Raw genomic sequence first — 23,797 nt, 5'->3', positions numbered from 1 at the left:
GTCAGCTCAATCTTGGGCACCAGCCTACAAAGTACCCAGGACATCTTTAGGGAGCGGTGTCTCAGAAAGGCAGCGTCCATTATTAAGGACCTCCAGCACCCAAGGCATGCCCTTTTCTCACTGTTACCATCAGGTAGGAGGTACAGAAGCCTGAAGGCACACACTCAGCGATTCAGTAACAGCTTCTTCCCCTCTGCCATCTGATTTTTAAATGGACATTGAAACTTTGGACACTACCTTTTTCCCAAATATACAGTATTCTGTTTTTGCATACTTTTTAAAAATCTATTCAATATACATAATTGATTTGCTTGTTTGTTTATTATTGTTTTATTTATTATTACTCTCTGCTAGGTTATGTATTGCATTGAACTGCTGCTGCTAAGTTAACAAATTTCATGTCAAATACCGGTGATAATAAACCTGATTCTGTTTCTCAATTCAGAGAGGAGATGGTAAAATTCTAAGAAGTTCAAAATGAAGGCATTAGCAGGTCCAAAGGGGACAAGTTCCAGAACCTAATGAGATGTATCCCAAGAACAATGGAAGGACAGCGGGGAGATTCCTGGTATCAACTGTGATTTTCAAACCTGCTCGTGCCACAGGTGAGGTGCCGGATGGCTAGAGGACAGTAAATGTGGCACCTTTATTCAAGAGCTGTCATGTAGCATAGTGCTGTAGTACGGACTCCGAGAACAGCAGCGAGGAGAAGCCAAGTAATTACAGGTTAGCGAGTTATTGGGGGGGAAAGATTCCAGGGGACTGACTAACCTGCATTTGGAAAGGCGGAGATTAACACTGTTTTGTTGTGGGAGATCTTGTCAGATCAATTTGATTGGATTTTTCAGACATACTGTACTGATGAGGGCAGTACTGCATCCATTGGCATCCGGAGTGCCTTAGACTAGGATCCCATGTGGAGTCTAATCAGAAGCTAAGAGCCCAAGAAGTCCAGAACGTTAGCAAACTGGATCCAAAGTTGGTTTGCTGATAGAAGGCAGAGGGTGGTGTTGAGGGGAGGGGTGGTTTTATGATTAGAAGCCTACAGTGCACTACAGGAAGTTGTAGCTGAACACTGTTATATCCACACATCTGCTCGCATGAGGTAAGAAATAAAAAGCACAACTGGAAGATCTCCGGGGGCAGGGGGCAGCACAGCTGCATCCATGCAGGCAAGGGAGCTGCAAACCTAGTTGACCAGCCACATTGTTCCAGTTTTGGTTCCAGATTCCAGTATGTACAGTCTCTTACTTTCATAGGTGGTATGAACAGGAAGACAGAAATATCAATGTTATGAAAGGAATGGTATCAGCTAAAGAATGATGTTTAATTAGTAACTAGAGGCTTAATAGGTGGAAATTAAGCCTAATAATTGAGGTCATACACTTAGGAAGAATAATAAAGCAAAGGTCTTTCACAATGAATTATTTGGGTCTGAGGAAATAATGGGAAATAGAGAGAACTTGGCTTTACAAGCCCCATGAACCCTGAAGGTGGCAGCACAAGGAGCTGAAGTGGTTAAGGCAGCATACAGGGATACCTGCTGAGAATATAAAAGCAAAGAGGTAATGGATAACTTTATAAAACATATAACCATATAACAATTACAGCACGGAAACAGGCCATCTCGGCCCTTCTAGTCCGCGCCGAACACTTACTCTCACCTCAATATCACCAAGACCAAGGAAATGGTGGTGGACTTTAGGAGATCTAGGCCTCATATGGAGCCAGTGATCATTAATGGAGAATGTGTGGAGCAGGTTAAGACCTACAAGTATCTGGGAGTACAGTTAGACGAGAAGCTAGACTGGACTGCCAACACAGATGCCTTGTGCAGGAAGGCACAGAGTCGACTGTACTTCCTTAGAAGGTTGGCGTCATTCAATGTTTGTAGTGAGATGCTGAAGATGTTCTATAGGTCAGTTGTGGAGAGCGCCCTCTTCTTTGTGGTGGCGTGTTGGGGAGGAAGCATTAAGAAGAGGGACGCCTCACGTCTTAATAAGCTGGTAAGGAAGGCTGGCTCTGTCGTGGGCAAAGTACTGGAGAGTTTAACATCGGTAGCTGAGCGAAGGGCGCTGAGTAGGCTACGGTCAATTATGGATAACTCTGAACATCCTCTACATAGCACCATCCAGAGACAGAGAAGCAGTTTCAGCGACAGGTTACTATCGATGCAATGCTCCTCAGACAGGATGAAGAGGTCAATACTCCCCAATGCCATTAGGCTTTACAATTCTACCGCCAGGACTTAAGAACTTTTTAAAGCTATTATTAATGCTTTTTGAGATGGTGATTTAGATGCATATCATATTTTTTTTACTGAGTTAAGTATTGTATGTAATTAGTTTTGCTATAACAAGTGTATGGGACATTGGAAAAAAGTTGAATTTCCCCATGGGGATGAATAAAGTATCTATCTATCTATCTATCTACCTAGTCCCACATTGGTTGTACCGCAGCTGCAGGTACAGTTGTGGTTGCCGCAGTATAAAAGGAACTTGATTGCACTGGAGAGATTTCAGAGATTCACCGTGGGACAGAGCATTTTGTTTATGAGAAGACTGGATAGGCTGGGTTTTCCTCTGAGAACAGTTTAAAGGAATTTTTGTGGAAATTCCACCCTTGGAAAACACTGGCTAAGCAGGTGGTGGATTTGGGTAATCCCACAACACTTAAGTGACTAGACTAGATTTGAACAACCATAGTCTTGAATGGTTAGACAGCAGGGACCAATTGCTGGTAAATGAGACTTGTATAGATAGGTACTGGGCAGTCTGACGTTTGAACCTTCTCCCCATTCAGAGAATAGTCCCCACTATTGTTCCTTTTACCCAAATGCATTATCATACTTTTCCCAACACTGTATTCCATCTGCCACTTTTTTGCCCATTCTGCCAATTTGTCCCAAGTCCTGCTGCAATTGCATTGCTTCCCCAGCACTACCTACCCCCAACACATCTCCGTATCATCCGTAAACTTTGCCAGAGAGCCATCTATTCCATTATCTAAATCACTGACAAACAAGGTGAAAAGGCCCCTTTACTCCCACTCGCTGCCTCCTGCCTGTCAGCCGTTCCACTATCCGTGCCAGTATTGTTCCTGTAATGCCATATGATTTTTTTTTTGTTAAGCAGCCCCGTGGGGCACCTTATCAAGCGCCTTCTGAAAAGAGACCTGGGATTTGGCCGAGCTGAATAAGATGCCTGCCCCAATGCGAAAATCCAGTTTAACCTGAAAAAGATGTCGGGTTTGAGGATGCAAGGTACAGACCACAGTTTTTCCAACAAGTAGTTGGCCCTTTGTATCTCATTCATTTAAGATCCCATGATTTGCAGTTAGAAACACAAACACAACAGATTTTGAAGGTGCTGGAAAGCCGGAGTCACACACAAAATGCTGGAGGAACTCAGCAGGTCGGGCACCAGATGACATTTTGGGCTAAGACTCTTCATCAGGACTGGAAAGGAAGGGGAGAGAAACCAGAAATAAGGCAGAAGAGAGGAAAGAGCACAAGCTGATAGGTGAAACTAGGTGTGAGAGAAAGTGGGTGAGAGGGAGGTATGAAGCTGTGAGGCGATAGGTGGAAGAGGTAAAGGGCTGAAAAAGGAGGAACCTACCAGAGTACAGTAGATCATGGGAGAAAGGGGAGCAAGAGGGGTACCAGAGGGAGATGACTGGCAGGTGAGAAGGGTCAAGGGGAATGGAAAAAAAAAGGTGGGAGTGAGAAATTACCAGAAGTTAGAGAAATTGACATTCATGTCATCATGGAGACTGCTCCACTGGAATCTAAAGTGTTGCTTCTCAACCCTGAGAGCGGTTTCATCATGGCAGTAGACTAGATCATGGACCAATGTGTCAGAACGGGAATAGAAGTCAAATTGAAATGAGTGGCCATTGGGAACTCCCACTTTGTTTTTTGGTGGAGGAAGCAAGGTGATTAATGAAGGGGGTTCCCCCTAATCTCTGTTGGGCCTCACCAATGTTGAAGAGGCTGTACCAAGAGCACAGGATATCGTAGATGACCCCAAAAGACTCGCAGGTGAAGTGTCACCTCACCTGGAAGGACTGGTTGTGGCGAGGGAGGAGGTAAATGGGCTGGAGTGGCACTTTTGCTACTTGCAGAGGTAAGTGCCAGGAGGGAGGTTAACGGAGAGGAACAAGGGAATTGAGTGGAGGGCAACCCCTCTGGAAAGCAGAGGCTGGGGAGAGGGAAAGATGTGTTCAGCGGAAGGCAGAAGTTACAGATAATAACGTGCTGGATACAGAGGCTCATGCTGTGGTAGGCAAGAACAAGAGTAACTGAAAAAGGGGTGAGGGCAGATGAGCAGGAAATGTGGATGAGGGCAACATCAATAGTAGTGGAGACAAAAGTCTAGGCAATGGCAGGGGTTTCAAGGATGAAAAAACAATAGGGAGAGCATTTCCGAGGAGAGTCCTAGGTCGAAAGCTTGGCAGACTCTGTACATTGGCTAGCATGGGCTGTGAGGGATCTGGTGAGGAAGATTAACAAAATTAAGACTGACAGCACTGGAGGCTGGCTATTGTACAAACTCCACACAGACAGACTGGGACTGAAATCTTCATTGCAGCAGCAGTTCTATCTACTGTGCCCTCTGACAATGCACACCGCCACCACGGGAAAAACTACAAATCAATTTATCTGTAAGAGCCGGCTCTTTTTAATTCCTCTCTCATTCAGATATCACTATTCTAAGCTTGAGGCAGGAAAACTATTAAAGAGATTCACCTGCTACATTTTCCTTCCCCTCCATGGCTGGAACCGGTGCCCAGTACAGGCTGTTGCTCTTTATGAATTTTTTGTACAGCCTTGTGTACAAGACTGCCAGTGTAAGGAACACAAAGAGAAAAGTGAGGGCCGCAGCTGCCCAGGCTGCCTCTTCTGTCCGCGGAGTGGGCACATATTTCACCTTGTCTTCAGCAGCTGCCTTTAAGTCATTTGAATCTGCACCTCTGGAGTCAGCCCGGACATTCTGCAGCACGCCATCACATTTGCATCTAATGCTTCCAGACTCCACAGGTGCTGTACCATTGTGGATTGTCAATGTTAAATTTATCCCCATCTCCCCTTTCTGCAGTATTCCTTCACTAACTGCTTCTGCAGCGAAAGTTTTATTAGAATTCCCATTTTCCTTCATTCTGTCATTTTTGGAAGAGATGAGTGTATTCTGTAGTAGCTGCACAGGTTTTATACTCTTTCCACTATCAGAGATCCCATTCTTACTCACTTGACCTCGATTGCCACTGAGACCATTGCTGACTCCAACAGTTATTTTACCCATCTCCTGTTCCTTAATGGCAGGGGTCCCGACCCGCTGGTTGGTTTTGTCGATAATCCGTTCACCTTTTTCAGTTTCTCCTTGTTGATCACGAGTCCAATCAGCCTTCGATGAAGAGTGGGAATGGTTGGCCTTAGAACCTGGCTCCTTCGCAGCCAGGTTAGCAGTACGGTTGCTCAGAACAGCACGTGGATGGGTCTGGTTGGAGTCTTTTAACACAGACATAGCAAATTTGGACTCATTTCCCGTTCTGGTCTGTCTCTGTCCAATTTCATAGCTTCCCTTTGTCTTTTGAGTTATGCTAGCTCGCACCAGGCTGCTCTCCAAATCCCTGACACTTGTTACATCTGCCTGGCCAGTTGGTACTGTTGCAACATACGTCTTAGCTTTGACCTTTTCACTGACTGGAGCAGGTCCTTGAGTATTTCTTTTCCTTCTCCTCAAAATTACATGCCTGGCAGACTGATGTCTCATCATGCGATCTCTAACTTTATCCCATTTTGATAATGTTGATTGAAGATTCCTCTTCTTGAAGTAGTGTTGCAGTTTCTACCCAAAAAAATGCAAAGATCTTATTCAAATGACTTTAAAATACAGACATTTGAGTAACCCTTACAAAGTTCACAAACCACCACCCAAATGTTTGTGATACAGAATAAGGTTTGCTCAGGGAATTCATTTTTCCAATTCCCATTCTTGATCTGTGTGCAAATGATACAGCTTTGTGTTATGGAAAATTGCTAAATGGACTTCTCTACGAAAAATGCTTCATTAAGGATCCCCATCACCCAGGACCTGGTCTTTTTTCATAGCTACCATCATGGAGGAGGGAGAGACAGATTCAGTGTTTCAGGAACAGCTTCTTCCCCTGTCATCAGACTTTTAAATCCATCCATGCCCACTGGCTCAGATTTTTTCCCTCTCTTTTTGCACAACTTACTGTGCAGAAGGTTTAGGCACATGTCAAAATAAAATCTAAAGCAAAGATGCTTTTAAAAATAACTAAGTGAAAAGTTTCCAAATATCAGAAAGTTTACTATAAAGAGCAGTAAACAGTAAAAAAAAACCCACACTAAATCAAATCAATATTTGGTGTGGCCACCCTTTGCCTTTAAAACTGCATCAGTTCTTAGGTACACTGTCATGCAGTCTGTTTTTCAGAAAAAAAGTTTTTTAAAAATCAAAATCAGCTGGTTGGAGAACTTGCCACAGTTCTTCTGCCATCTCACTTGCTTCTGTCTCTCCAGATATAGTCCCATACCATCAGAAGCTATTAAAAAATCTAGCCTGCCCAAGACTTTTGCACAGGACAGTATTTAAATACATTTGTAGTTTATAGTTTTCTATTATGTTCTGCTGCTACAAAACAACAAATTTCACAACTTATGCTCGTGACATTACAGGTGATTCTGAACACTTTCCCTTGCTCTGTAACGTAGGGGTAACTTGTATCTCAAGTCATTGGACAACATTATCCAAGTTGACATTATTACACTGCTTTTTACGAGCAGGTATAACTAATAAAGGCACTGTGGACTGCTGGTCATTCTGTGGACATGTAATGCAAGCCTTTTCCCTCCCATTTTCTGCAAGGATCTGTAGCTAATTGTTGTCTTGGCTATAAAGTACAAACCTGGGATCTGTTCTACATAGCCCAGTGCTATTATGGCGAGAGTAACCACCATGACTTTCCAGAGATTCATCAAGTCAGGGGGCAGCATCCAACCATCTACAAATCTAATTTCCATAGGAAACATCTTGTGTACAGGCCAAAGAATGGTGAAAACTCCTAATGAACTGTACATTTGGGACAAGTGAAAGCTGACCATGGGGCTTAGCTGTCACTCGCTTCTAAGACTCGAGTCCCAAGCTGCACACCACCTCAACTGAAGAGGCTGCTGGCACGCGGCTCCAGGTTCAGCCCTGACCTGGTGATGTTCAGAACCAAGCTCATGAGCACCAATTCACATGGTGTGAGATGTGTTGTTTTGCAGAAGTACAGTGCGAAGACATAAAATTACCATACACTACAAAATAAATAGTGCAGAAAAAAGAACCAATCAGAAAGCTGATGCCAGAGGGTTAGAAGCAGTTCCTGAATTATTGAATGTGGGTGTTGTCTCCCGTACCACCTCCACAAGAGCAGTAATGAGTACAATGTCCAAGATGGTGGGATCCTTCATGAGGTTGCCATCTCTTGAGGATATCCATGTAAAAAAAAAATTTAACCTGTGATTGCTTTGACTTCCCCACTCCCCTCCCAGTATTCCAATTTTCACCCATCTCCCAAAAATGTGCTAGTAGGTTAACTGGCTCCTGTAATAGGAGAACTGGGAGAAAATGATAGAAAAATCAGAAATAAAACTAATGGAACTGCCAAGAGCAGGTACACAATGTATGGGCCAAATGGCTTTTACCCATCCACAAGGGAATACTCAGGCTGGATGTGTCCCAGCACCCAGCACTGTTACAATTAACAAGGGTCTATCGCCGAGACAACAAACTGAGCAACCTCAGTTGTAGTCATCTTCTTCAGTTATTTTAATTTACTATTAGCAGTTTACCTTGACTTGATCTGCAGGACAGATAACGCCATCATTGTTATCTGACACCGGCCTTGCCTTCTGGATCAGCAGAAATTTGTATACCCCATCTTCTTTCACCTGGGAGTTATAAGCCTGGTTTGCACTCTTTGTCAGCCAGCTGACAGCTTCTGCAAGGTTAATCTCTGACATTTCTAGGCTTTTACCCCATGCAACCAAGGCCAAGGGCTGTAAAAGGAAAGCAGTGGAGTTAAATAAAAGGTTTTTAAAAAAAGTGTTTTTATCAATCATTTATGGTCAGGCAGTGGCAAAGTCAGAATGTACTGATTAACAGTTGAGTGCCTTGATACATTGCTCTAAAGCATCAATGTTGGGCCTAGCTTCACGTACAGTCCTGATGGGAGCCAGTTTCTCCCCAGAAGAACGGTAGTGAACCAAATATGTTCTTAAAGAATCCAATCGTTCATAAACAAGGAATTCTGAAGATATTGAAACACACACAAGATGACCAACACACTCACGAAAGGCTGGAGGAAGGCAGCAAATTTCTATGGAGGGGAATAAACAGTCGATGTTTCAGGCCGAGATCCTTCTTCGGAACTGGAAGGGAAGGCGACACAAGCCACAAGGTGAGGGAGGGGGATGGAGTACAAGCTGGCAGGTGAGAGGAGAGGGAGGGGACAGGTAGAAGAAGAGGTAAAGAGATAAAGAAGGAATCTACTTAGAGGTCTAACCCAATGGTTTCATCACTTCTATTATCTTTTATTATTTAGAGATACAGCATATGGCCTACTAACCCATACAATTACACTCATGTGACCTAACCCATACACCTTTGAAGCATGGGAGGAAATCCACATGGTCACAGGGAGATTTACAAACTCCTTATGGACAACAGTGGGAATTGAACCCAGGCCCGTTGGCACCATGAAGCATTATGCTAACCGCGCAGCCCCTTCACTTTTTTTTTCCCCACTCTCCCCCCCCCCCCAAAGAGATTGTCTTTAAATTCTCCAGCAGATCCTAGCGAGATACAAACTCAAGAGTGCTGCCTAATCAATTAAGTCTGAATTACTAGTTCTATAACACATTAGATGTGGTACTGTACTCATTAAATTACTTAAACTACCCCTTAGGGGACCGTACTCAACCCGAGTGATCACATCACTGATTTCTAGGGGTTTCCAAACTGGGGTCCACAGACCCCTTGTTTAATGGTATTGGTCCCTGGCATTAAAAAAATGGGGAACCCCTACTTTATTACCTCTGGGTCAGAAACATCCAATTAAAAAAAATTAAAAACACTCAATCCAAGGCCTAGTAAGTCCATACCCCAACCCAACTAAAGTTCTCAATGAAAGAAAAATGGATACTTAGCTCAAAACATCCACGTTCAAAATTGATGCAAAAATATGAAAAAAACAACATTAAAATGTTTTAAACAATGGATCATTGATAGAAATGGAAGGAAGTCTGCATCAACACCTACATTTCTCACAGTGCCAGAATATGTTGCTTACCCGTTCCTGACTGAGGTTGAGGTGAGGAGTGATGATGTGTTTCTGCACACAAGCCCTGGCCAACAATGTCAGCTCCTCCTTCAGTTGCGGATGCACACAAGGATGATAAAGGAAAGCGACCCCACCATGCTGGTGCAAGAGTGAGAATAAGAGTATACAATTAATACAAAACTCACTAAAAAGGAGTTTATTTGCTAAGTTTGCTGTGGAAGTTAAGGCATTTTTAAAAAATAAGGCCTTAACCAGCAACGTTCACCATCAAAGATCTTCGAAAGGTGATGCCTCAAAAGATGACCGATCATTAAAGGACCCTTACCACCCAGAACATTCCCTCTTCTCATTACGAACATCAGGGACGATGTACAGGAGCTTGAAGACCCTCACTAATTTTTAAAACAGCTTCTTCCCCTCCCTCATCAGATTTCTGAACACTACCACAGTATTTCTCTTTTGTACCATTTCCTTTCATTTTATTGTAACTTCTAACTTTTTCTTTATGACTTGTACTGCAGCCACAAAACAGATTTCACAACCAACATGAGATAATCGACCCGATTCTGATTCTAAAGCCTCCCCCATGGAGAGCACCCCAGGACACTCCACAGCCAGTGAAGTACTGATACACGATACCCGGCAACTAATCTATGTTCAACAAGATCTGTGGACAGCAAATGCCCAGTTGTCATTTAGGGATGGTCACTGGAGGATAAATATTGTTCAGCCCTTTTCAGATATCATAATATGCCGTGTCGTATGACGTGGGCGGTTGTGGTCTCATAACCATGATAGTTCTTGGCAAATTTTTCCACAGAAGTGGCTTAACATCGCCTTCTTCTGGGCAGTGTCTTTACAAGATGGGTGACCCCAGGCATTAATACTCTTCGGAGATTGTCTGCCTGGCATCAGCAATCACATAACCGGAACTTGTGATGTGCACCAGTTGCTCATATACCATTCACCCCATGGTTTCACGTGACTCTAATCCCGGGGGTGGGGGTCTAAGCAGGTTCTACACCTAGCCTAAGGGTGACCTGCAGAGGGAAGAAGAGCCTCACACTTGCTTAGGTAGAGACAAATCTCCAACTCGCCACCCCGATAACACCACCAAAATGGTGCCCAGGAACTTTTCTATCCACTCAAGAGCCAGGCAGGTGTTTGTTCTTGGTTTTACATGGAAGATGCCATCTTTAACAGTGCGGCACCCCCTTCTCCCTCCTGTGGAACATAATGGACTGGTTCTTGAGTCTCTGTGCTGGGATTTCAACATGGAAACTCTCAGCTCAGGAATGAATGATACCAATTAACACAGTAAGGGGTGGGTTGTCGTGGATTTTGAAGTAGGAAGTCAATTCAGTGGTAAAATGTGATCCTGCTCTGGCATCTACAGTTAGATGTGACAAACTACCTCATCATCGTTACCGCCAACTGGGCTGGGAATAGCAAATGGCTTAACAACAGCCAGAGACCGCTAACACTCAGAGCTAGTGGACTGCTACCATCAGTGGACAACGAGATCACTTAAGAACATCTCTAACTGCTGCATGGCCACATGATCAGTTTTACATGCACGCAGCTGATTAAAGGAATCCTGCAATTAATGAGATTGTGGCAAGCAATGTGAAAATCTAGAAACAGGCGTCACTGAAAGACCAAGACACTGACTGATTTTCCTCTGCAGAGGAATAAAGAAAATGATATCCAGTGGCCTATTTGGTCTTTTAGGAAGAACACTGTAAACCATTTGTTATGTCTTGAGATGCTAGTCAGTTATACACAGTCTCTCTTGTCCAGAAACTTGATGCCAGCCTGGCTGCCTCACATTTCATTTCCTAGGGATAGCTGTTCATCATTTTCCATTGCTTTCTCCAGACGATGCCACATGCCCCTGTCCCAGCAACAGGACTCCCATTATCTGCACTCTACAGAGCAGATCTCTGTGCTAATTCTGAATAGGCTGTGTATCACACTCTCACTACCCTACCGATAACTGTTACAGCTGGATGTTGCTCAGAATGAAAACTATTTGCTTCTTGCTCGGTGCTCCAGTGAATTACTCTTTCTGGCTGCTTATTATTCCCAACGATGCACTCTTGCGGGACCATTTCATTCCAGAGCACTTCATACACAAGCACAACATGAAATATTCACTTTCATGGGAGAATGAGATTCTCATTTTCCCAGAGAATAATAACACAACTTCCCCACACACCAAATTCTCCATCCCATTCTACTCCTGGACTAACACCTTGTTGGAAGAACATCCAGAAAATTTACACCCAGTTTCTCAAAGAACGTAGAAGTTTACAGCACATTACAGGCCCTTCAGCCCACAATGTTGTGCTGACCTTGTAACCTATTCTAGGTAATCTCTAGAGTTTCCATAGCACATAGCCCTCTCTATTTTTCTAAGCTCCATGTACCTATCCAAGAGGCTGCAAACGTATCCTCTTCTGCCACCAGCAATACATTCCACGCATCCACCACTCTGTGTGTGTGGAAAAACTTACCCCTGACCTCCCCTTGGTACCCATTTCCAAGCACCTTAAAACTATCCCCCTTCATGTTAGCCATTTCAGCCCTGGGAAAAAGCCTCTGACTATCCACACAGTCAATGCCCCTCATCATCTTATACACCTCTATCAGGTCACCTCTCATCGTCCGTCATTCAAGTCAAGTTTAAAACTAGCAATGAATATTCCAGTACCTGCAGGTTGTGTACCCAGCGCTGGGCAGGGATGTACAAGTATTCTCCATACACTGCCCTGTTTGGTCGATGGATGCCGCTGTCCAGTTCAAACAGAAAACAAAGGATAAGGGTTAAGAAATTAATGCTCGAATTCCTCCTTCAAAAACAGCTCAGCTAAAATTTTGCAGATTCGTACAGCTCATTAAGATTGTACTTAAACTCTGCAAACAAAATACAGTGTTATCTACCAACAAATTCTCCATCTGCATACAGCCCAAAGCAAGAACTGACTAAACATGATCCAAGTCGAACAGAATTCACTTACAGACTATTTAAGAATGCATCTGGTAAATATCAAGGAAATTTCCTGTATTCTTAATAAAAATAGAGTAACACGAAAATTGTACATCACCTTGAGATGCACATTGCCTTGACAGTTCCAAGATTAATATTGTTAATCATGCAAAATAAAAGTTAAACTGAACACTATTTTTGGAATATCTTTTGGATCCAATTCCCACCCAGTATACACAAAACATCAGCAGGTCTCAACTGGATACAGCTTCAGGGCCAACAGAAATCCTACTGGATGTGACTAAATTATTTTGTCAATGGCAGACTCACCCATTTGCCCAAGGGACAAGCATGACTGGATGGATTTCCTCTCTGGGGGCTGATCAGGAGAAAGCAAAGGAATTCTCCTCGAGAACAAGACTTCCAACCTGGGGCAATGCCATTAAACTCAGGGCATCAGAGTTTGTATGTTGTCTCCATGACCCACTGATCAAAGACATACTGGTTACTTAGTTAATTAGTCACTTGACTTGGCATTAGGCTAGTGCTAAGCAGGTGGGTAGCTGGCCAGCACGGCTCGTTTGGCCAGAAGGGCCTCTACCATGCTGCAAGCAGATTACTATCTGAATGGTGTCAAGATATGAAAAGGGGAAGTACAACGAGATCTAGGTGTTCTTGTACATCAATCGCTGAAAGTAAGTCTGCAGGTACAGCAGGCAGTGAGGAAAGCTATGTTATGTTGGCCTTCATAACAAGGGGAGTTGAGTTGAGTATAGGAGCAAAGAGGTCCTTCTGCAGTTGTACAGGGCGCTGGTGAGACCACACCTGGAGTATTGTGTTCAGTTTTGGTCTCCAAATTTGAGGAAGGACATTCTTGCTATTGAGTGAGTGCAGCGTAGGTTCACGAGGTTGATTCCTGGGATGGCGGGACTGTCATATGTTGGAAGATTGGAGCAACGGGGCTTGTATACACTGGAATTTAGAAGGATGAGAGGGGATCTGATTGAAACATAAGATTAGGTATATGGGATTGGACATGCTAGAGGCAGGAAACATGTTTCCGATGTTGGGGGGAGTCTGGAACCAGAGGCCACAGTTTAAGAATAAGGGGTAGGCTGCCATTTAGAACAGATTTCAGGAAAAACTTTTTCCACCCAGAGAGTTGTGGATCTATGGAATGCCCTGCCTCAGAAGGCAGTGGAAGCCAATTCTCCAGATGCTTTCAAGAAAGAGTTAGATAGAGCTCTTAAAGATAGCGGAGTCAAGGGATATAGGGAGAAGGCAGGAATGGAGTACTGATTGTAGATGATCAGCCATGATCAGATTGAATGGCAGTGCTGACTTAAAGGGCCGAATGGCCTACTCCTGCACCTACTGTCTATTATCTGTAAATAAATGAAAATATAGTCATCGTGGGCTGAACGGAAGAGAATAATATTCCTCAGAGGCAAGGTCCGGTGGAATACCACATCTTTACTTCAGACCCCATGGAAAAACACATACACACTCTAAATTGTTCAAAGTAACACTGCAACTAAACTAAGACCCAAAATGAGGAAAACTAGTTAATTTAGATCATCTCCCAATTAGTTATTTGCTTCATTTTGGTAACATGTACAAAAGTGAGATTTTATAATAAGCAGTAAAAATTAAACTAATACGACCCCCAGTCTCTTCTGCTCTACGTGGTCGGGCATGAACAAAAAAATACACTTGTCCAAACTGCTTCTTGACGTCAGTGTGTCCCTACAGTTACGCTTATCTGCTTCCCAACAAAACAACAGCACTTGAAACTTTATAGCTAAATTGATTAAGCATGCTACTTATAGCATTCAAAACCAGCCAGCGTTAATAAAGACAATGACTGTGGTTACCAGTGGCAAATAAATCACAATTGGGGTCACTTGCTGCCCTTCTCTAGACGTGGCCTGACTGTTGCCATCGATTTAGAATTTTGCTCGCAAGACATGAAACATGATTACCTGTGACATTACTAGAAAGTTAAGAGAACAATCTGAAAGGCAACACTATTTTGTGAAAAAATCCTCATAAGCAGTTAACTTCAAGTACAGACATCTCTACTCAATGTAAGTTTAACTTTCACTAAGTATGAATGTGCAATAGGGAATTCTTCAACTTGCATTGCGTTTTACAAATTATCTACCAAAAAAAACCCTCCAAGAGAACCATTAACTTTTCATAGGGTTTGGAGGGGTGTGTGTCTCAACGACCCGGAGAGTTACATTGGCTGGAATCAGAGCTTTATGCTTTGGCTTTTGGTAGGGTCACCCATGCCAAACAGGTCAAAGGGTAGAGGCCAGACTAAGGGTGGTCCACTGGTTCAGGGGTTCAGCTCAGGGTTAACAATCCTGACTGGTCAAAAAACAAAAAAAAAAGTTACGGAAACAGAAATGAACAAGAAACCTTCATTGCTGCCATAAGTACCAGCAGCGTCACAGGAAGCAAGTAACTACCAAAAAGACAACTTGACAGCATGCACACCTCAAATCAGAAACTGTTTATATTTATTAGTCATCACCCTGACACAGTGGTGTCAAGAAAACAACCTCTCCCTCAATGTCGCAAAAACAAAGGAGCTGGTTGTGCACTACAGGAGGAACAGAGACGGGATAACCCCTATTGACATCAATGGATCTGGGATTGAGAGGGTGAACAGCTTTAAGTTCCTCGGTATACACATCACTGAGGACCTCACATGGTCTGTATATACTGGCTGTGTGGTGAAAAAGGCACAACAGCAACTCTTCCACCTCAAGACGGTTGAAGAAGTTGGCAAGAGTCCCAAAATCTTAAGGACTTTCTATAGGGGCACAATTGAGAGCATCCCCACTGGTATGGGAACTGTACTTCCCTCAATCACAGGACTCTGCAGAGAGTGGTGCAGACAGCCCAGCGCATCTGTAGTTGTGAACTTCCCAGTATTCAGGACATTTACAAAAACAGGTGTGTAAAAAGGGCCTAAAGGATCATTGAGGACCGAAGTCACCCCAACCACAAATTGTTCCAGCTACTACTATCTGGGAAACGCTACCATGGCTTAAAAGCCGGGAGCAAACAGGCTTCAGGACAGCTTCTTCCATCATACTGTTTAATTCACATTGACACAATTGTACTTGACTGTCCTATTGTGCATACTACTTGTTACAAATTACTATAAATTGCTTCTTCAGACAGAGACAAAGATTTTTTACTCCTCATGTATGTGAAGGATGTAACAAATAGTCAACTCTATTTTATTTCAGTATTTTATCATTACTCTACCAGGCAATTAGTTCTCGATTTGTCACCATGATTAAGAAGGATGCTCCATTGTAACACCAGGAGAATGCTATACTTCATTTCATACTCATTTCCAATCAACATGCAGAATATGCGCTCTATGGCTGCTGTGCCTGCTATAATCACCCAAATTGTTTATACATTGTATTGGTATCCAGTAGGTGATACCTAGCTAACCAAATCTGATAAACTACTCGAAGTAAGTGACAAGCGAAGCAGCGAGTAGTTATGTCTAATCTCAATGGTCAATACAAGATGCAAATCTTCTAAAACACCAGTAGATTCTGCACTTACATTGCAAGGTTCAGTTGTTACACAGATTAAGCCCGAAATATTCTGCACCATACCTTCAATGTGATTTTAAGAAGTCAGAAATTAAAAATTCCTAGTCCTTTTAAAATAACACATCATTAATGTAGTACCTGTTTGGGATTCGCACATTGTACACAATCTGCTTGTCCATACACACTTGAATCGCTTCCTGTAAAAAGGAAGAAAGCATCTCAGGGTCAAGATAACACACATTTCCTTAGAGCACCAAAGAGCCACTTTGAGCTAAAGCCTACGTCACAGACCATCACAAAACTGTTAACAGTTTTGATAACGTGAATACCTGCGGTCAAGATGGTGCCGGCGTACATCACTCCTTTGGGTGACAACTTCTGGATAGATCATGAAACAATATATTTCACCCCTTTCATGTCTTTGTTCTTTTTTTCATTTTGAACCTGATTGTGTAATTGTTGGAGCCTGTGATTTGCAGTTTGGAGATTGCCCGGTGTTTCAGCCCTTGCGGTCTCCAAGAGGGAGATTGAAACATCGAGGCAAATGCAGGAGGTGACCGTTGGCCGCCTCCTTTTCATCGCTGCTGGAGAGGGGAGACTGTCTTCTATCACTAGTGGGATCATTCTGTTGCCGCAGAGGGAAAAGACTGCCGCTGTGCCTGGAGATTACCCAGGTTTTCTGCGTTTTGGATATGGACTTGGACTGTAGACTCCCCTCCCCCCCCCCCCCAAGTCTTATAGCTTTTTAAAAACATATTTTCTGTTTTCGCCTGCTCTTTCTTGTTTTTTTTTGTGTGGGGGAAGGCGATTTTTGGGGGTAGGGGTCAATGCCCCTGTTCCACTTTTGTTTTTTGTGCGGGGAGGAGGGATTGGGGGTTGATGATTATGCTGCTATTCTTCTCTCTCTTGGTTTCGTGGCCATCTGGAGGAGAATTTCAGAGCTGTATACTTAGAAAATAAATGAACCTTTGAACGCACGTCCTCATGAAGGGTCTCGGCCCGAAACGTCAATTGTTCATTCATCCCCATAGATGCTGCCTGGCCTGCCGAGTTCAAGCATCTTGTGTTTGTTCCTCAGGTTTTGATATCAAGTGGCTCAGATGTTGAGCACACTGGCTTTCTGCATCTGTGCAACAGTCACATCTAAGTTATATAGGCTTAAAGCCTCCATTAATAGTTGTATATCTCTTGGATGGAGTATGCTTTAATTCAATCAAGTTTTCTGATCATACCTGAAACTGCTTGTTCTAGAGTGAATCCCAACAGGACTCAAACCATGAAAGCCAAGACTCACCTTCCTAAACCCATTTTTGCACCTTTCCTTCCTCAAGTTCCTCAGTGCAAATATCCATCCCATTAAATTTCTTGCTTTAGAGTCACCATCCATTGTAATAAGATTGATCTTTGGGTAGGCTACAAGGTTAGCACAACATTGTGGGCTGAAGGGCCTGTACTGCACTGTAGTGCTCTGTCCTCTGTGGCCACCTTATTAGGTACACCTGCTCATTAATGCAAATATCTGACAGCCAATCACGTGGCAGCAACGCAGTGCATAAAAGCATGCGGACACGGTCAAGAGGTTCCAAACATCAGAATGGGGAAGAAATGTGATCCAAGTGACTTTGACCATGAAATGATTGCTGGTTTCAGAAACTGATGACCTCCTGGGATTTTCATGCGAAACAGAGTTTACAGAGAATAGTGCAAAAAAAACACACACACACACAAAAAAAACATCCAATTCTGTTGGGGGGGGGGCGTAAAACTGCCTTTTTAGATGAGAGGTCAGAGAATGGCCAGACTGGTTCAAGCTGACAAGAAGGCAACAGTAACTCAAATATCTACGCGTTACAACAGTGGTGTGCGTAAGAACATCTCTGAACGCACAACTTGTCAAACCTTGGAGCGGATGGACTACAGCAGCCTGTACCTAATAAAGCAGCCACTAAGTGTGCTCCTTATACCATCAGGAACTTGCTCCCCACCAACCAAATGGGTCAATGGCTCAGTTGCTTCAAAAACTAACACACCATAAACCAACATCGCGGGAAGAATCAGAGAGTTGTGGACAAACAAATCCAAAGCACTGACCATTTTACAGTTACAAAAAGATGGCGAGTTAGATGCTTAATGAGCAAGGATGAAGTCATTGCAAATGATTTAAACAGAAGGGATCCTGCAGATGCTGGAAATCTTGAGCCACACATACACAAAATGCTGGTAGAACCTGCAGCACTTTCTGTGTACTACAAATGATTTACTTGTCATTGAAGGTTTTGGTTGGATGTGCGTTGCATGACAGGAAGATTCTGTGACGGGGAGCGCCCAAGAATGACAAACCGGATCACTGCCACAAAATGAGCCCCCAGTGCAGGGAGGGGGGTTGAAACAGAACATGGGTCATTGTTGAATTAACAGGGCAGATGAAATGACTTTAATCCAAAATGTCAGCCATTTCTCTTTGCACCAATGTGCCCTACTGATTATTTCCAGCATTTTGTTCTATTTTGGGTTCCAGTTGTTGGGTGGAAAGTGAAAGGGGAATAGCAACAGTGCAGGAACTTAGCAATTTCAACATAACGTTGCTTGCAGCGCCACGTATGGGCCAGGATTTAAAGGAGAAGGGCGAGAGAGTGCAGATATAAACAGCGGGGAGGGGCAGATAGCTGAAGAGAAAGACATCCATCTTCCCTTATGGTCACCTCATTTGTTATTTCAAAATAACCTTGAGTTTTGTATGCTCAAGCCTGACGAAGGGTCTCAACCTGAAACGTTGGCTGTTTATTCCTCTCTATAGATGCTGCCTGGCCTGCTGAGCTCCTCCAGCATTTTATGTGGGTTCTCTGGATTTCCAGCATCTGCAAAATCTCGTGTTCCGTTTTATAGTTCTTCTGTATATTTTTATGGTTTTCTTTACATTTAGTCGACACATTCTCAGTATTCTGGATTCATACATTTTCAGCTTGAGCACATTCTGTACACAAACTACCTTTCAGAGCCGGAACACATTCTCTCAGCTCTTCTCAAAGCAGTTTGCAGCCTGTGCCAATCATCCACACCCAAACTCAAGTTCTGTCACAGTGAATGCAAACTATGTGGCAGCCAAACTTTAACAAAGCCAGCACACATTGCAGCTAATATTGTATTCAACCAACTGAGGTCACAACTGCAAGAAACCAATCCCCCTCGTATCAAAAGTGGAAATCAAATTGAACAGGCCAACTGCTTAAAGGCTGCAGAAGTGTTTGATTTCATGCTACGAGTAAATAAAAATACCATAGGCAAAAATGGGAACAGGTTCTCCTTGTTAGCTATGCATTTATGATGTGCCACATTCTACAAATTGAGATGACTTAGACCTCAGGAATGCTGCATCCCAACATTAAGACAAGAACACTTCTCAAAATCATATCAGATTAATTTACTTGATGCAGACACCAGCCCTTTAAACACTTAGAATGCGAACTTCACAATAGGTTTCCCCATTTGAAGCACAGTACAAGTCAATCCTGTAACAACTGAACTAAAAATCGCAAAATTAGTAACATGGAAAATTCCGTAAGACATAGGTGCAGAATTGGGCCATTCAACCCATCAAACCTGCTCCAGCATTCAATCACAGCTGATTTATTATCCCCACAACCTGCCTCCTCCCCATAACCCTTGACACCTTTACTAACCAAGAACCAATCAACCTCCTCTAAATATAACCTATGACTTGGTCTCCACTGACATCCGCAGCAACGAATTCCACAGATTCACCAGCCTCTGGATAATGAAATTTCTCATCTCTGTTCTAAAGGGTTTACAAGCAATAAACTCAGTCATAGGATCTATATGTGCAAGCGTGATTCTGTAAATTCCCATAATAGGCAGACACCTTTAGAACAACTGGTTTGCTTAAGGTTAAAGAGCTTGCTTTTTTTTTTTAAAAAATACAGTTCCCCTCATCCTCTCTCCAATTCAAGAGGTGTCAATTATTATGGGGTAAACCAATAATGGGGAACACTTTATTGTCAATCCGAACATGAGTCTATAGAAAGCTCCCTGTATTATATAGTTATACATGACTTGTCAGTTTTGTTACGTGTGGTTCTGCAGGTACCAGCAAAACATAGGCACACGGCACATTTAGCCATTCTTCAACCACAGGGCTACACATGATTCAACTTAAGGACATCACAGACAAGCCTAATCAGGTCTTCACTCAGTTTTCCACCTGGCAAGCTAACAAGATTGTGAGGAAATTCACAAAGCTTTCATTTTTGTTAAGACCAAACTAATAGTTGAGCCAAAAATCAGAAGTTGTTTTTTTCACTTCATTGCTATACCAGACGTTACTGACACTATGGTCTTTTTAAAATGACAGTTTTAAACGACACATTCCACTTACGTTTCATACAAAACTGTATAGGTACTTTCCAATGAGACAGGGAAGTTATGGTAGGGTACAGGAACCGTGGTGTACAAAGGCTGTAATAAATCTAGTCAAGAAGAGAAGTTTACAAAAGGTTCAGAGAGCGAGGTAACGTTAGAGATCTAGAAGATTATAAGGCTAATAGGAAAGAGCTTAAGAAGAAAATTAGGAGAGCCAGTAGGGGTCATGAGAAGGCCTTGGCAGACAGGATTTAAGGAAAACCCCAAGGCAGGCTACAAGTATGTGAAGAACAAGAGGATAAGACGTGAAAGAATAGGACCTACCAAGTGTGACAGTGGGAAAGAGCATATAGAACCAGAGGAAATAACAGAGGTACTTAACTTACTTTACTTCAGTATTCATTATGGAAAAGGATCTTGGTGATTGTAGTGATAACTTTCAGCAGACTGAAAAGCTTGAGCATGTAGATATTAAGAAAGAGGATGTGCTGGAGCTTTTGGAAAGCATCAAGTTGGATAAGTTGCCAGGACCGGATGAGATGTACCGCGGGCTACTGTGGGAGGTGAGGGAGGAGATTGCTGAGCTTCTGGTGATGATCTTTGCATCATCAATGGGGATGAGAGAGGTTCCAGAGGATTGGAGGGTTGCGAATGTTGTTCCTTTATTCAAGAAAGGGAGTAGAGTTAGCCCAGGAAATTATAGACCAGTGAGTCTTACCTCAGTGGTTGGTAAGTTGATGGAGAAGATCCTGAGAGGCAGGATTTATAAATATTTGGAGAAGTATAATATGATTAGGGATAGTCAGCATAGCTTTGTCAAGGGTAGGTCGTGCCTTACGAGCCTGATTGAATTTTTTGAGGATGTGACTAAACACATTGATGAAGGAAGAGCAGTAGATGTAGTCTATATGGATTTCAGCTAGGCATTTGATAAGGTGCCCCATGAAAGGTTTATTGAGAAAGTAAGGAGGCATGGGATCCAAGGGGGCATTGCTTTGTGGATCCAGAACTGGCTTGCCCACAAAAGGCAAAGAGTGGTTGTAGATGAGTCATATTCTATATGGAGGTCGGTGACCAGTGGAGTTTGTAGGTTTATAGTGCTGTAGGGTTCCTATGTTTCTACGATCTTTTCTTTAAATCTCATCTAGATTTATCATAAAGTCAATTAATATGCAGATCTGCAACTTGACAGATTAACAGTAAAGAATAAGATTTGCAAATTGTTACAATAATGCAGGCTAAACTGTGATAGATACAATTGGTCCATCAATCATACCTGCTCAGGATACACCTTGGCCAGACTTGGAATGACCTGATAGATGAAAGACAAAATGTGAAACAGACAAATCATTTAAATCCAGTCAGCAAGAAAACAATTTAAATTACTGTACGTTGTTTTCTACATACCAGTTGTAACTATAGTGACACAAGGTCATCAAACAGATGCAGCCATTTCTCAACACAAAAATTGTACAGCTTCACTAAAGTCCAACATCTACAACTCGTTGTATTATTCACTTTCTTATTTGCACCGTTTGCCTTTTGCACATTAATTGTTAGTTATTTTATGTAGTTTTTTCCCCATTAATTGTTGTATCTTTGTTCTGCAAATGGCTGTAAGAACACGAATCTCAGGATAGCACATGGTGACATACACATACTTTGAACTTTGAATATTAGCACCAGCCTTGTACTTCCTGATCAGTAACTAATTATTGAATTAGCTTTTGTCTACACCCAATACCGATTTCAGTACGGAGCATTAAGTCAACACCAGCAAGAGCACAAAGTGCCAGTCACCTTAATACAGAGAGACTTTCTACAAAGGCAAGCCCGAAAAGCTAAAAGTTTACAAGTTACCAGTTCGGGAAGTGGCCAGACAGGTTCAGGACAGCCCAACTCTTCGATTGGTGGCAAATCCATTTGCAGCTTAAACTAAAAAAAAGGAAAAGCGATCATAAGCAGGAGGAGAGATGATCTGGGACACGTACATAGTTCACTGAAATTGAGAGACCAGGTACGAAGATGGTTAAGAGCAGGAGGGATCCCAATAGGGGTAGAGAATACAAGAGCAAAGAAGATGTGATAAACATTTATCAAACAACCAGTTGGGCCACAGGGAAGCATTATATCCAGTAGTCTGGACTTCACAATATTCCCGCCACATAGGCCGGCGCAGCCTCACAAGGCCACGGCTTTCCCCAGAAAGGTAATGAACGTGAACGCTCGAGATTTCCATGTAACGATACCGCCTTCATGCACCTTATACCGTTTTGTTTTGCAGCAACTACGGCAAAGCTACAAGTTTTCAAGGAGTTCATTAATGCAAGCGAGTATCAGGACTGCGACGAGCCGTGTTTTCGCCACCAACCTTGCCGTTATCACATCGCTCCCTCGCCTCCGCCAGCAGCGCGCACAGGAGCAGCAGCAGCCCCACTCCGGGATCGGCCTCCATGAAGCGAAGCGACCCGACCGACCGACCCCGCCGCTACAGCCGCGCCGGGCGGACCCGCCAGACATCGGGCTGCGAACTCCCCGGGACCGCCGGCTGCATCCGAGACGCGGCCATCACGGAGCCGCAGCCCGGCTCCTGCCCCGCACTCCGGGCTCTGGGGGCGAAGCCGCCGCCTCCCTCGCGATGTGATTGGATTAAACTTGGAAGGTGGGCGGGGCAATAGAACGCGAAGACTTTGCTGGAAACTGATACTTCGAATGTGACAAGTCAGTCCCACCCGCGATGGTGTTCCCACAGTGTCACACGTTCTCTTCCACTCAGTCACAGTTCGATGTCTTTTTACTAGTGAATTAAATATAATTGACTGTGCTGCTTTACTCTAGAATACTTACACTTTCAATTTTACTTTGATTGTTGCCACTAACGACAGAAGAATAACAATCGTAATTTAAGAGTTATCCAACTCAAGTTAACGAAACAGTGCGTTTAAAATGAAATAGCAGAGCACACCGAATAAGGAAAATACAAATACGACAGGTAACATCTGCCGGGTCTTTATTTATGGCATGGAACATTGTCTATGAACACGGCCTATCCGCTTTCCAACGCCCCTAGTATACTCTAAAACCTTGAGATTTGTCTCCCTGCAAGCAGCCAGTCTGAATGAAGGTCTCAGCCTGAAATGTTGACTGTTTATTCTCTCCATAGATGCTGAGTTCCTCCAGAATTTTGTGTAGTGTTACTCTGAGCTAGTCAAATCGCAGTCTCATATCTCCACTAACCTGGGTCCAACTCTAAGTCTGCGGAGTTTGCACGTTCTTTCTATGGCTGTGTGGGTTTCCTTCCACATTTGAAAGTGCTAGTTGTTATGGTAATTGTCTGCTATAACTTGTCCTGAATGTGGAGCTGAGTAGTAGGATCTGGGGAGCCTAGATGGGAATGTGCACAATAAAGTTGAGCCAGATTTGCCACAACTGCAGTACTGTGCAAAGGTTGTAGGCACATAAGTGCAGCTAAGGTGCCTAAGACTTTTGCACAGTA

At 43.2% G+C, this 23,797-nt stretch overlaps 1 protein-coding gene across 1 annotated transcript in view; it reads right to left on the bottom strand.

Annotated features, from left to right (window-relative positions):
- The window catches only part of tp53i13 (tumor protein p53 inducible protein 13), a 30,751-nt gene extending 7,811 nt beyond the window's left edge, over window positions 1-22,940 (bottom strand). The window contains exons 1-8 of the mRNA XM_073053387.1: window positions 22,673-22,940; window positions 22,162-22,236; window positions 21,578-21,613; window positions 16,063-16,121; window positions 12,065-12,143; window positions 9,361-9,489; window positions 7,862-8,068; window positions 4,748-5,846 (exon numbers count right to left, since the gene is read on the bottom strand). Of these exons, the coding sequence (XP_072909488.1) occupies window positions 4,748-5,846; window positions 7,862-8,068; window positions 9,361-9,489; window positions 12,065-12,143; window positions 16,063-16,121; window positions 21,578-21,613; window positions 22,162-22,236; window positions 22,673-22,756 (1,768 nt within the window). The 5' untranslated portion in view covers window positions 22,757-22,940. The remainder of the gene's footprint in view (window positions 1-4,747; window positions 5,847-7,861; window positions 8,069-9,360; window positions 9,490-12,064; window positions 12,144-16,062; window positions 16,122-21,577; window positions 21,614-22,161; window positions 22,237-22,672) is intronic.
- Window positions 22,941-23,797: the final 857 nt, after the last annotated feature.

Source organism: Hemitrygon akajei, chromosome 8 (genome assembly GCF_048418815.1).
Source record: "Hemitrygon akajei chromosome 8, sHemAka1.3, whole genome shotgun sequence".
Classification (NCBI taxonomy): Eukaryota; Metazoa; Chordata; class Chondrichthyes; order Myliobatiformes; family Dasyatidae; genus Hemitrygon; species Hemitrygon akajei.
This window is presented reverse-complemented; position numbering and strand designations above follow the sequence as displayed.